We start from the raw sequence: 15,550 nt of genomic DNA, 5'->3' as shown, positions 1-15,550 counted from the left end.
GTAAGCTGGAGCAGGCATGTCAGACTGTGTTTTGAACTAGACTGCAAGAGTGTAGATGTCTAGAACTAGGCTTGGTGACCACTGACTTCAATGCTCTATTTCTCTAATAATTAGAAATTCTAACTGTAGCCTTTCTCCTCACACATGATCCAAACAGCTGAGATCGGTGACAGATCCCAGCTATGCCTTCCCCGTGCTTACTATACTTTCACCCCAACAGCAAACACTGAATTCATGTTGATTTCTGTTTGAAAAAGCTGCCAAAAAGCTTACATGTGAAGCTCTATCACTAGATCTTTACAGGTATGTACAGAGAACAAATGAAACTGTAGTCAAGATAAATGCCATTACTGCTCTGGGTAAACATTCAGTTGACAAAATTATGTCTCTTCTCAACTTGCAAGCTTGCATGGTTTCTTCAAACTGTAATTTGATCAGATATACTGGAAAATAAAAAGCAAGCTCACATTTTACAATTATCCTGTCAAGCCAGAGCAATAAAACAATAAATTCAGCCTGTCATTTTGAAAACAATCTGTGCTCTCTCTCTCTCTTTCAGCAGTCTTTCCCAAAGGGCTAAAGGGGTAACTATGTTTCTTTATTACTGATGGTTCAGGAAGGTTAACGAATGAGTGCCTGAGGCATGGAAACAGATACCCCCTCATACATTCCCCCTGCCCCTGGGCTTCACACCTGTCCGGTCCCAACACTAAGCAGCCCTGCATTATTCATATTCATTCATCACTCGCTCCTCGCAGCCTTTCTGCTCTAAATCAACGACTAGCAAGGAGTTTGAGTGAGACGTTTAGAGCAACTGGAGCAAGTGGATCTGATCCTATATTTACTTATTTTTGCATTGTTTAACAACTACATGTGCTGTTGTGTGAAAAACAAAAAAATTTTTTTGGTATTATCTAAAAGAATAATGGAATGATGCTCACTTACAGACCCCACAAAGAAGGAGATAAGAAGGCCAGATGTAAACAGTGATAGAGCATCAGCAGCACATGACTGACTATTTCTGGAGAAAGCGCAAGGAGCTCAGGGATCTGACCTGACACATCTCATGCGTTCTACATCCATCCACTCAAATCTGCTTAGTATCAGAGATAAAAAATGCAGCCAGGATATCTGTTCGTCCAACATGTTCCACTCACAAATACACTCTTTCACATTGGTTGGACATGCTTTACAGAACAGTGGCAAAAATTAAGCTTGGATGATCACGTAAAATACACAAACGATTATTGTCTGCAAAATCATTGTAATTCACATTGTTACTAGATACCATGTAAGTTTCACAGTGTTGGTGAAGCAATTACCATGTAATTACCAACTGGACTCACATCCCATTATGATTTATAATGATACCTACATTCTGCATAGACAGCATGTCAAACTGTTACCACCCAGTTCTGTTCATTTGGTTGGAAAACAAAATATTCCCAAACAGGTACATTGTCGCTCTTCTACAAGCTAATCCACCCCGGTGTATAATATAGTTTTCCAATAAACTGAAGATGAAAAAAGATTTGCAAGCGGTTGTACTGGTTTACAGAAACTTATAGAACTCAATGAATAGATGCAGGCCTAAACTGGGTGAGAGGAAAATAGTTAGTGTTACTGTGACAAATTATGTCACGTTATGTCACAATATGACTTTCTGAACATTTTGTGGAACTCGCCAGTACAGATGTAGTCATGTTCCACTACAAAAAGAGTATAAACAGGCCTGGTTAACTGACATTAGTGCAACACAGTAAGTAGAAAACTGAACTGTATTTATATTTGATAGCATTTTAAACACAGCATTATCAAATCTTCTTTGTCTGTTCCAACCAAATATTTAGAGAAATGAAATATTGCAATGCAAATTGTGCATCTAAAAATGTTTTGAAACATTCTGATATATATCTTGATATTATGATGATACATATACTGCATTCATAGCCTTGAACTGAAAATCCATGTTTTCTCAGCTACACACTTTCCTTTTTGTACACTGGACATATTAGACTTGCGTATTACACACACACACACACACACACATGCACACACACACACACACAAGCACACTCCACCTCAATCATTATCTGCTGCTGCTAATGAAGTCACACTAATGAGTCTCTCACTAATGAGCTCCCAGCTGCACAATGAATAAAGAGAAAGATGAAAAATCATTCCAGGTTATGCGGTGGGGTTAGGCAGAGCGCAGGAGTTCTTTAATGAGTGAAACAGCACATGCTGCTCTGACTGAGCGAATTTAAACTCTCGGCTGCTGGACACAGACACAAGAAAAGTAGGAATGTCTAAATTACAGACATTCAAGACACAGGTGGGAAATAGTATTGCGAGCAAATCAAACATGGTCAGCATTGTTTCACATGAGGAGAGGTCCTAAATGGGCAGGAGAGAACTTTCTCTCACTGCTGAAGAATACACTTTCATCTTTCACCATGAACTCCCTTTAAACTGAACACACTGGGTGCTCATTAAGAAAACACATATTCTATAAGTTATCAGACTAAAAAAACATGGGACTTTTGTAAATAACTACAGATTTGTAATAGAAACTAATCATAATACCTCATCAGTCTGTTAATATTACAGTCAGAAAGGATTTTAAAAGCAGAACAGAGAGTTTCAGAGGTTAAAAATAATTAGGGAATTTGAGAAAGCTTCTGGGATGGGAGGTAAAATAGGCTACATGTCCAAGTACTGTTTTGACTGGCAGCTCTCTGACCTCTCAGTTCCATTATAGGTCAGTCTGTTTAGCTCTCTATCGAGTCTGGAGTCTAGTTCTGGAACATATAATTTTTAAAACCACTGCAGGGGGAAAATACCATCCTAACATTAGCTTTATATATAAGATTTATATATATATATATATATATATATATATATATATATATATATATATATATATATGCCCACTCCAGGTAAGGGGAAAGGACTTGCCCCAGGTCAAGTAGTTTAAGTATCTTGGGGTCTTGTTCACAAGTGATGGGAAGAGGGATCGTGAGACGGCCGCTGGCTGGCACAGGCGGCAGCAGTAATGCGGTCACTGTATCGGGCTGTAGTAGTAGTCTACATCCTGAGCTGTGAGTAATGACTGAAAGAACTAGAATACAAGTGGTGGAAATGAGCTTTCTTTGCAGGGTGGATATATACATACACACACACACACACACACACACACACACACACACACATACACATACATATATATATATATATATATATATATATATATATATATATATATATAAGCTAATAGACTATAGACTAAAAAATTACACCCAATTTATCTTAACAGTGTGGCTTTAAATTACTGTATTTATTTTTTTTATAAAAAGTGGGGTGTCCGCTACAGTTTTCCAATAAGTTTGTAATTTGTTTGCCAACATTCTATCAAGTTCAAGTCCAACCAAGCAACAGTTGCTTAAAAGTTATGCAATTGTGGGCAGGGCATGGATAGATCTATTATATGTGGGCTATTAAAAGATGCAGAAAAGCATAACTAAATATGACTGCAGGCAGAGTACAAAGGTTTAGATCATTCCTCTGACAGATGCATATCATATTTATAGGCTGGAAATGAACACCGATGATTAGATTCAAGGCAATTCTGGTTAAATAGCCAAGTACTATTATAACTGGCAGCTCTCAGACCTCTGGGCATTTCAACTACAACATCACTGCTGAGGGAAAGGACAGTCAGCATTATTATGTGACCAAAGAACTACACTTTTTTTTTTTTTTACAATTTTTTAAATTTCTGCATAATTAAGTTTTAAAGATGTAAACAATGTCATTCAGAGTGGTTTGATGTGAAATGTGCCATTTTACAGAAACCTACAGTGTCAGATTTGTTCACAGTAAAAGTGACAGGCACCAGAGAATATCAAGATTACACATATGGAAAGATGGAAAGTCATACGATGTGTAGATTCCCAGGTCATTTTGGATAGTACATAAAATGGCTATATTTGTGTTGTAGACATTCTGACTCCTGGTTCCTATCAACACCACTGTAAAATTGGTAAATCTCTCGACAATGAACCATTTTACATCAAACTACTCTGAATGATTGTTTACATCACAATGATGAAAATTTAGTAAATTTGGTGGATTTCCCTTTTAACAGTGTGACCTTTCAAAAACATAAAAAGTGGTCTAAACCTCTGTATTTTGACATAAACTGAGGGGCCACAGGTTTAGACATTGAACAGGATTAGGTATCATGCTACTCTAATAGTAATAGCATAAATAAATGTTTATAGATGTTATAATAGACTCATATCATATTTACAGGCTTGAAATGAACACATGATCTCTTAGTAAGACAGGTTTCTTGGATCTAGGTTAAATGTTCAAGTATTTTGACTGGCAGCTCTGTGAGCTCTGAGCTCCATTAACAGCAGTCTGTTTTGTTCTGGAATGTCACTGTTGGCATAAAATACTCCTATAACCTGCAGTCAGTCCCTTTAAAATGATGGCTATCCTTGACGCTCCTTCTCCAAATGTTTAGCAGCGCTGTGGTATGTATAGAGCTCTGTTGGGTGATACATGATAGATGGTTTATTGTTCATGGATGGAATTTTTTGCTGTGCACTGGGAATCACTTACACTTGTTGTCCCGTGCCCTGCGGGCCCTCTCCCGCTCCCTGCGCTGGCTCAGGAGAGACTCTGTCCCCGTCTCAGTGTCCAAACCATCCCGACTACTCACTGCATTGGCGCTGAAACGGACACACATATAGAGATCTGAGATGTGAAACCACATCAAAACCACCTACACTAAGCCTGCCACAAGGCACATTTACCATGTCCTAATGATCCACAAAGAAAGCTCTGGAAATACCCCCTACTTGTGACTAGCCGTGGTCAATTTGCACCAAGAAGCTCCACTGTTAACCCATTCGTATAGGCTTATTATGCTTAGTAATAGTGATCTAAGATACATAATACTAATAACTGAAAATATTATTCTTAGAAAGAACAGAAGACATATAATGATGTTAGTAATAACACTCGGTTTAGTTTTATAACACTTTAATGTTCATCATTATTTCGTACAGTATATTACAGAGAATATTAGGAATGTTCAATAGATGTTTTTAAATCCAGAATAAAAACATATTTGTTTACACTTGCATATCGATGCCGTTGGAACACAACCTTGTATTTCCATTTTTGTCGTTTTCCAGTTTTTGACATAATTTGAAACTGCACATTGTGTGTAAATTTTATGATGAATAGACCAAAAGAAATAACATGAAATTACATGGAAAAGTGTCTGGTTCCATTAGTAAATTATGTTTTTTCCTTCTCCTGTAAAGTTACCATTTTGGAGATACAAGGTTTTGTTCTGACAACAGCGATATGCCTAGCGATATGCAGGTCACTTTTCACCTGTTTATAACTGTGCTCACCATTCATTTTCATTTCGAGGACTGTGTTTTTATTGTTTAAATGTTTTATTTGTATTTCTGTATAATTAACTAAATAACATTGTAATATAACTAAAATAAAAAGTGCTATATAAATAAATATTAGTATAGTATAGTATAAGGATGGACAAGATTAGAAATGAGCAGGTCAGAGGGACAGTGAAGGTGGAGCAGTTTGGAGATAAAGCCAGAGAGGCCAGGTTGAGATGGTTTGGACATGTGTTGAGGAGGAATAGTGGAATATATTGGGCAAAGAATGTTGGAGATGGAGCTGCTGGGTAGAAGGAGAAGAGGTAGACCTCAAAGAAGGTTTATGGATGTAGTTAGGGTGGACATGGAGATGGTTGGTGTGAAAGTAGAGGAGGCAGTGGATAGGGCAAGATGGAGGCAGATGATCCGCTGTGGCGACCCATAAAGGGAGCAGCCGAAAGAAGAAGAAGAGTATAGTATAGTATAATTTATATTATAGTACAGTATAAAGAATTTCTCTAATAGAGGAATATAGACAATATTTACAGACATGACAAACTTCTTGGAAGGAAGGGAATGTAGGTTACATGCCCAATTCGCTCAATTTTTTGACTGGCAGATCTCTGACCTCAGAGTTCTATTAGCTCTGTTTTAAAATGCCCAAAATGATAATTATCACATACATAACAATAGTGTTAATCATCGGTTTTCATTGTCTGACAAAAAATGCCATATAGATGCATCCCCATACGTGAGTCCCATTCTGCTGCCTCCTACAGCACTGGGGCTGGACAAGAGACCAGCAAAGGGGTGAGCCGAGCTGCAGTACAGTGTGAAGGAGGCGTGTACATGTGTGAGGATGTGCCGAGAGGCTGGTTATTCTATCAGAGTGAGTGGAATGCTTTTGCTCGGGGCAGGAAAGAAACCTGAGGCTGGTGAGAACTCGATCTCTGAGTCTCTGCAAAATCTCACACTGGGTGTTAAAAAGCTGCCAGTGATCTTACAGAAACTGCACAGTGGATAAGGGTGATCTATGTGGAGCAGGACTGCTGTAAGACTGTAAGACTTTTCTTACTGCTGTCAAAGAAAAATGAAAAGAAAAAAAGTAGAAAAAGAAAAATTTCCAAACCCGATTAAAAGATACAGAAAAAATTAAGACTCCTGAAAACCGTGCAAGACCTGGTAGACCACCAAAACTGCCACCATCAGAAAAGCTGAAATAAATCTGATGTTGTATTTAGCTGTTGGGGCTCTGAGTAATTCTCTGTTATATGTATTGCTGCTATTGGAACAAAACCTCATATCTCCAAAATGTTAACTCTAACTGAAAAGGAAAAAAAACATACTTTACTTTTAATGCAAGTCAATGGAACCAGACGTTTTTCCGAATGATTTGGGACCATTTCTTTTTGTCCATCCATCCTGACATTTACACACAATGTGAAGGGCCACAGGCATTTTCAAACTATTTTCAAACTAAAGTTCTGTTCTAACGACAATGATACATTTCCTGCATTTTTCTTGGCACTGAAAAATTAATAACTTAACGGCTGTTTTGCCTGGAAATTACAGAAATCTAGGGCGGTCTCTGACTTTGGCACAGAACTGTATAACAGCTGGATCTTCATTTGTTATTGAAATGGTTCTGATAGCACTTAAGCAAATGGATGACCTCCAGACATATTGATTACAGTTTACTGGATGGCTAGAAATGACAAAAACAAAGAAGATATTGGGGAAAATGAAGGAAACTTTATGAACACATTCTGAATCTTCTTGCTATGACATGGCCACAGTGAGGTGGTGTCTCTCTCTGGTGGACGGAAGTTGCTATTTCACCTGATTCTGGGTTATGACTATAGAAAACTCAACAAACTTAAGATACAATAGAAAAACATCTACACAAATGAATTAGTTTATATGTGCACTTCTAGATACAAATGTAATCCATTCAATAATACAGAAAATTTCACAATATATTACTACTATAACATACCTATTATTTACTCCCTCATCCTCAGTCTGAAATACAGAACAGAAATCATCATTTTTAACCAAGAATGAGCAGCATAAAGCCTCCTCCACATTATCTTGCATCATAATCCTCCCTTCTTTCTTTAAAGCTCATTGTTCATATTGTGTATGCACAGTATTCATGACATTGTGTATCTAAAGCTTCTGAGCTCCACGAAGGCAGGGGGCGGCAGGCAGGCAGGCAGGCAAGGGGGGGACAGGCGGCTCGATGCTGGGGAAGATTAAGCAGCTGTAGCACCCTGCTGAGTCCTCAGGGTAATGGAGATGGGTGCTTTTAATGTCCGCTAATCCGGCTTAGCCGCTCAGGGACGGCCAAACACCTATTCTCCTCATCCCTCCAAATTTATTCACCAGCACCAATGAATAATACATGCCACAAAAGAGAGCGAGCCAGAGATAACATTTGGTTATTTACTGATGCTTACTGTGTGGTTTTGTAATGGAAATAAGGGAGATTTACTGTGGGAGAAACGCACAACTGGGAATCCACAGAATTAAACTCCAGGAAAATTGGCCAATAGCCTTTTGGAGTGAAGGCAAAAGGGAAAAAAGGCCTTGGAAAAAAGGGAGGAGATGTGAGGGTAGCCATTTCAAACCACAGCACTAGATGGCAGTGAGTGCTACAGGAAATGGTTGGAGAGCTTCAACTATGTGTTTGAGAAAGTTAAAGCACTAACTGGCCCACAGAGGGCAAAAAAGAGCCGGAAAGTTCAACTCAGCGCAAAGAGACGGGATCATTTTTTTCCCTGAAGTCCCACTATGACAGTTGTGTGGCTTTATTTACAAAAGCAACCACAATTCATTTTTGCCTGACCATTCTGTTTGTCCCTTAGGGTGTTTTTGTTACCTTCATGTGGCAAGGCAGCCTAAAACGAGCATTTGATATATTATTTGTCATGTTAAACAATATTCTATGTCAACATAACAACATATTCTTCACCCTCAACAGTTTGACAGAATTGTGTGTTTTTTTCCATTTACATACTTTCACTACAATACCCAGCATGCACTGCTCACATATCTCATACATCCATAGTGAATCCTTCCCTTGGCTAACAGACATAGATGTGATATATGGCTTTCTAGCAGTAATGGTACCTATCTGGCTTCATTCTGCATTAGCCAGAAAAACAAAACATTTCAAACAAGTATGCGATCCAAGCCACTTGTAGTTTGCTAAATGTTTCTCCCACCTTCAAAATACATCATCAGAATGGAGCTTTCTTAGTCATTAAAGTAGTAAATCTCACTCTTAAGATTACCGTGGCACCACTGAAGCAGGTGAGTAGGCATGTTTAGTTAAATTTTTGGTAGTAACGTCCATTTAAGACTGACATATGCAAATGAACCCTGTTCTCATTGGCTGCCCTTTATTCAAAATCAGTTGCATTCAAAAAGTAGTCCAGGATAGGACATTCCTTCTAATTTCAACGTGAATGAGTGGAGCTAAACAGCTGTAAGCAGTTTTATGTAAATTGATCTGTTCTTGTGACATCACAAGAGCAATTACTTCAAATGGCTGATTTTGCAACTTAGTTTCTATATGTGATCTGAAGAGTTTTGAAACTATATACATAATTTCAAACTCTTTAATTTCAAAGAAGGTGAAGAAATTTTGTTTTTCCATGATATGGTCCCTTTAACTCAGCATAGATTCCAGATTGGCTTGCACACACACACACAGCTGAAAAACACCAGCAGCCCCTAAAGCATCGCAATCTGAATTAACTTTGCATTTATTCAACTATAAAGAGAATGCCTAATGTTCTGTGTGCGGTGCTAAAATCAAAGGTTTATGCTGAAACAAACAAGCTTCATTGCTTTGAACTAGTGATGTAACACTCCGCTCCGACTGACTGTTGCTTTCTTCACAGCTAATGGAGTATGGCCCAAGCACTGTCTGTGTCCAAACACAATGGGAAACTTCATTACTCTTATCACCCTAACAATGTTTACATTAGTGGGACTATTTCTGTCCTCGGCCTGAGGGCACCTGGATTATGCAAACATACAGATGGGAGTGTATTATGGCGCGTACATTTGGGTAAATGAGCATGTGAGTGCTGGGAGACACACAAACACAGACTCATGTGGCAGCAGCATGCTCTGTGTACAAGAGGCCCCTGAGATGAGAGCAGCCTTTGGGCTTTGATTCATACACATGGCTCCCAGCCGGACAATAACTAGATCTAGCCTCCAGCTGGCCAGGAGACATCTGCTACTGCAGTGGCGGTTGCGGTCAGGGGTTCAGAGAGGACAACGCCAAATCAGCTGTTTTGAGATGCTTATCGGTGTGCATGTGGCTTATATAAGTTATTATAAAAACACTGTCTTGGTCAATCATCACTTATAGTCTAACAAAAGTCTATGTGTCAATATACTTCTAATTTCTACAAAGTTACTGTTGTGAAATGTTTTTGGAACATTGTGAAATGTTCCAAAAATATCCTAAACAGGTGATGCAATCATGCTTGGGGCACCAGAAGACACAGGGAATTCAGTGAAAGGGCAAAGCCAAAAAATCATGGCCATGATCTTTGATCCCTCAGATGGCTCTGTATTAAAACTAGCATGCTTCTGTGATGGAGGTTATCACATGGGCTCAGGAATACACAGTGTATCACTGCATCCACAAATGAAAGAATGCACATGCTTTAGTAAGGATTTTCATTAAAACAGTTAATGATAAAAAAAAAGCATAAAAAGTAGGTCAAATCTGCAGCGTATTGTGTGTACTAGGTGGAGGCACAACCAAAATTTTTAACTAGAAATTATTGTCATAATTACCACTACTGTTGAGTCGTCAGTTTGTTAACAGAAGTAATGAACATTGTGTTCTCTGGACCAAACAAAAGAACCATACAGCCACCGTAATGTTTAAAAGTCAGAATTGTGGTCTAGAGGTATATTTGTGCCTATGGCATGTGTAACATGCACATCTATGAGGGCACGATAATCTCTTAAAAATATATACACATTTTATAGCAAAATATGCTGCCTTCTGTACAATGTCTTTTTCAGGGACTGCCTGCAGTCCTCATCTCTTTCCCATTAATAAAGTGCCACATTATGAATCGGAAATTATGATTTGTGCTCATGATCTTTTGAGAAAACACAGAAATGTGGACCAAAAAACTCTGTTTTTCCTCTTTATTGCTCAAGCCGTAACACTCTAGTTTAAAATTGGAAAAACGCTACAGCTCTGCATATTTGGTATTATATATTATAATTTATATAAGACAATTTGATAAAGACTTTTAAATTCATTTTCATAGGGTTATGTACCAAAAACAGTCAGAACAGTTTTTTCTTGACCTCATTTAAAACTGTTTTTATCGTTTAGAATTAAACTGTGTCTTTAATTCTAATATATGTAATTAACCTTTTTCTGATTGGCTTTCTTGTATTGTACCTCACTCAAAAAGCAGTTCAATATTAAAAAATCAACACAAAAAACATGACTGAGGCTAAACTCCTGCAGGCTGAGTAGATGGGTATATTGTAAACATGATTTTCGTGACATCATGGAAAACTGCGAATTCAAAACAGGCTGGTTTGTGGCTTTGTTTGTATATATGGACTGTATGGATGGTGGAGTGAATGATACACTTTGAAACCTGTGTTTACACACTGCATTAAACTATTTTACATCATACAAGTGCAGGAAATTAAATTATCAATGATGTGGGCCCTTTAAGACAGCAGAATCTATGAACACACAGAGAAAATACACAGACGCCACTCCAAAAGCCAACAAATATGCTTTGGTTAGCAAAGAGTTTTTATGGGATGAGTAATTTTCAAACTAGCCTCATGGTTGTCCGGCCCATTTGTCCGGTAAACTGAATCATTGCCTGGACACCATGACCAGCACCAAAATTTCCTACCGGAATCTCTGACTTCAGCAACACTTAAAGTGTTGTTGGTCTATCAAATCTAGAAAGTCTTGATCTTTTATTGACATTTTTTTGTCATTAAAAGGCCGTTTTAACCTGTTTTAACAGCCTGGATCTTTTGAGTTGTGCTTTAATCACTATACAATTCTCTGCAATTAGGCCTTGTTCGATTTTTATTTTGAAATTATTTGGTTATAATCAATTATAATATGCTATATTATTGAACAAAAAATATTGAAAGGAATACATCATACTAGAAAACGATAGTAAAAAGAAGATATATTAGGCAAAATAATTGCATCTTATTGTTTTATTGTTCTGTTTCAAGACCAGAGGTTATTAAATGGTACAAATAGGTAAATTTACCCTGGGAAAAAACAAGGAATACAGGTGGATCTTAAGACCACTGTTATATCTCTGATATAACTCTTGTACATTTACATTGTTTGTAAACAGGTTATCCATATGTTTTCACTGTACTTTTAAAAACAGTTCAGAACTGAAACAAAATAAAATAACTGAATCAAACTGTGCTGACATTTTATAATAAATTGAAATGATTCCTGAAGAATCAAACTAAACTGATTTGAACCATTATGAGTTCAGAGACTTATATCCCAAATATGCACTGACTTGCTCATGTGCATGTAGCATTATTATGTGTTGCCATGAAGTGACAGTGGACCTAATAAGCCTAGAATAAAAGTTTAAGTAGAATTAAAGTTTGCGATGGCTTAAAGAGTTGCACTTCAGTGAATACTTACTGAAAGGAGGGGGGTCTGGAGTCTCCAATGCCTCCTGTTCTCTCCAGCGGGGGCGGCAGCTCAGGGTGGCTCTCTGGGCACTGAGATCCGCCGTCTGAGTGTGTGCTTTCAGTCAGCACTAACTACAGCCAAACAAACACACACACACACACACACACACACACACACACACACACACACACACACACACACATATATAAGACAAAGATCTCAGGAAGAGCTTCTCCACAGTGCCTATGCGCTAACTCGTGGCCATGCATAAATAAGCAACGCAGGAAGAGCAACTAGAACAGAATGCATTAATTGAGCAGGGAGAAGCGTGAGGCGTAAGAGCTTATGCAAAACGACCTGCAGAAACAGGCACTGTTATATGCTTTCTTCGGCTAAATAATGAGACTTAAACGGGCATGCCTCGGGCTATTTTAGCTTAGCCACTATTTTACACATCTACTAACTGACTTCTGGACACGGCTAGATTCATAACAAAAACAATTTACAGAGAGCAATGTGTCTCTTTATTAAATTCTCAGTTGTTATTAGTTTGGAGTCATATTCATTGTTTTGATTTTTATATTCAACAATGCATGTTTAAGGCCCAGTTCCATTTATCCCCTTGCCCCTACCACTGAGCCCTTAGCCCTCTGTTTTGCGTGTTCATGTCTAGGGGTAGGGTGTGATACTGTATGTGTTGAGATGGAGGGCTATGGTGAAGTGTTACAGCTACACAGCCCTTCAAACTGAGGTTTTTCAAATGCAAAACGGAGTGTTAGGAGAAAAAAAGAGAAAACGGCAAGATGGCCAACTAAAGAAACCCCAAAAATCTGAGCATCTCTCTGTTAAAAGATTCCGATAACCATTGCATTCATTTTAGTTTCATTTTTAGTTAATTCAGTGTATTTTGGTCCTTTTCTTCATGACAAGTATACAAAATCGCTAACAGTACGCTAATGTCTCGGTAGCTAGCTACACTTCCCGTTTTACCTTAAATGGTGTAACCGTTCTGACACCTGAAGCGCCAGAATGTAACTGCTGCTCCATTTAAGGTGGAACAAGAAATGAATGAGAAGCTGGAGAATAGCTGACTTCAGCTTCATATCACCAAAGAATAATTGTTTAATTCCCCTCTTTGAAAGCATATGATGCCCTAAATGTAATTAATATCACTGCTACTCTGCTGTCACTTCAGGTTGGCAGTGTAGCCTGCGAAGCACCGCTAGTAGCCTGTTAATGAAGTAATGTTCTCTTTTTTATGTAACGGTTGTGGCAATTTGTAGGGGAAGATTTCAACTCTTCACTACCCCTTTGTAGCTTGGTTCCAAGGCGCAAGATGACACTCCAAAACAAGGGGAAGTGTAAATATATAGAAATATAGATATAATATAGAAATGGAATTGGGCCTAAATATTATAAACTGGACCCCAAAGGCCTCATTTATATAACTTTCACATATAAAACATGAATTTGATATGGAAATGTTCATAAGTCAGCACAAATTTCTAATCAATAAAAACATTTTACATTGGTAATGTCAGCGTGCTACAGGAATTAGTGCGTTTTTACACATCACACATACATAAATGCTGACAACTTACCTTGAGAACAAATTTAATCATGTTAAGTAGGTTTTTTAATATGGCGCAAAGCTCTTTTAAATGTTGTATTCCATATTTCAAGTATTTGAAGATGTAGTTATTAATGGGGAATTACATCCAATTTTTCAAATTTTCTCTATAATTCAATCGTTGAGTTGTAAACAAAGTCACTCAGAGTGGTTTGATGTGAAATGCTCTGTTCTAGAGAAACTTGCTGAGTCAGAAATGACTACAATAGTGGTGATAGGAACCAGACGTCTTAACTTTTTAAAGCTTCTATAAGCTCCCTCACAGAAAGCTACTAGATGAAATAGATATGAATACACTGATGTCCAAAACATTGTTTAAAATAAATGCATACAGAGAGGCAGATGCAGGGTATTGGGCAAAATATTCACCACTATTTTACCATTTTCAGCGCTACAAATAAAAGCTGGCTTTTTGGATAGCAAATAAAATGGCTTTGTTTATATTATATTTGTGCTGTAAATATTATGACTCCTGGTTCCCATCACAGCCACTGTAAAAAAATGAGTTGACTAGTTTCTCTATAATGAGCCATTTAACATCAGCACACTGTAAATGATTGTTTACACCTCAGTGACTGAATTATGCAGAAATTGGGGAAAATTGGTCATTGATAACTCAATTGGCTGTAACCTGTGAAGCTGCACAGTGCTGGCACAATATTAGAACCAGTTTATGGATGTCGCCATAAACCAAAAAACTGGTTTAAAATGTTTGAAAACCTGGCGATTCCAAACTTTTGAATGTTTGTAGTATAAGTATGCACTTCCAACTGTGTTGTGAAATCATTTAGCATGTGAAATATTTTTCAGCCTCTGTGGTGCAACCAGGCAGAATGTCATTTGGCCAGCATGTCAGTGCAGCTCTCTCCACCTGTGTGCTTCCACTGCAGCGAATCATGCTGCTTCTTGCACTTTGTAGCTCAACACACAGGCAGCACAGGTCAAGTGCAGCCAAGTGCCTGTGTATGAGAATGCGTGCGCGTTAGCACTGGGGTGGGGGTCAGTACTGAAATGTTATGCTGTGCTGTATGGAACGCCACACATTTGTCACAAGGGGGCAGGACGCCGTCCATCTCACTTACCCAGGACACCACTCTACCGTTGAAGCAGGGCAGCTTGGCATTGTCGTCAGATATCTCCTCTTTGACAACCCTGCATGGAGGACACACACACTGTAGTTAGGGACCCCATGAGAACCACACACCCTGCACTCCCTGCCTATGTTCACATCTATTTGTAAAAGCTGAGGCAGACTGAAAGCACGTCACGCTCAAACGGCGGAATTTTCCACTTAGCGCGCAACTGCTAGAACTCTATGATGGGAAAGCTGAATGTCTCTGTTGTACCAAGTATATTGAAAACTACTCCATCTTACAGACTGGCTTTATTAGCACTTAATGCACATTCCAGTTTATCTACTAAAACTTCAGTTATTGGAGGCCACACATGCTGCACCGCAGTAAAAATGAGGGCAATGCTAATGTTTCTCTCACTGTTCATGATACAGTGAATATTCACAAGCAAAAAATAATGTGTTTCTGTGTTTGTATTTGTACATTTTCAGGACAAAAAAATTTTAAGTGTAAGTCTACAAGAGAATAACAATGGCAACATTGCCATATATATGTAAATACACACACACACATATATATATATATATACACACTATATTGCCAAAAGTATTCACTTACCCATCCAAATAATTGAATTCATGTGTTCCTATCACTTCCATGACCACAGGTGTATAAAACTAAGCACCTAGGCCTGCAGACTGCTTCTACAAACATTATTGAAAGAATGGGTCACTCTCAGGAG

General features: G+C 38.2%; 1 protein-coding gene across 2 annotated transcripts in view; it reads right to left on the bottom strand.

Annotated features, from left to right (window-relative positions):
- The window catches only part of dvl1a (dishevelled segment polarity protein 1a), a 46,133-nt gene that overhangs the window by 17,923 nt on the left and 12,660 nt on the right, over window positions 1-15,550 (bottom strand). For both annotated transcript variants that reach the window (XM_017708544.2, XM_017708553.2), the window contains exons 2-4: window positions 14,818-14,887; window positions 12,115-12,236; window positions 4,630-4,739 (exon numbers count right to left, since the gene is read on the bottom strand). In XM_017708544.2, the coding sequence (XP_017564033.1) occupies window positions 4,630-4,739; window positions 12,115-12,236; window positions 14,818-14,887 (302 nt within the window). The remainder of the gene's footprint in view (window positions 1-4,629; window positions 4,740-12,114; window positions 12,237-14,817; window positions 14,888-15,550) is intronic.

Source organism: Pygocentrus nattereri, chromosome 9, assembly GCF_015220715.1.
Source record: "Pygocentrus nattereri isolate fPygNat1 chromosome 9, fPygNat1.pri, whole genome shotgun sequence".
Classification (NCBI taxonomy): domain Eukaryota; kingdom Metazoa; phylum Chordata; class Actinopteri; order Characiformes; family Serrasalmidae; genus Pygocentrus; species Pygocentrus nattereri.
This window is presented reverse-complemented; position numbering and strand designations above follow the sequence as displayed.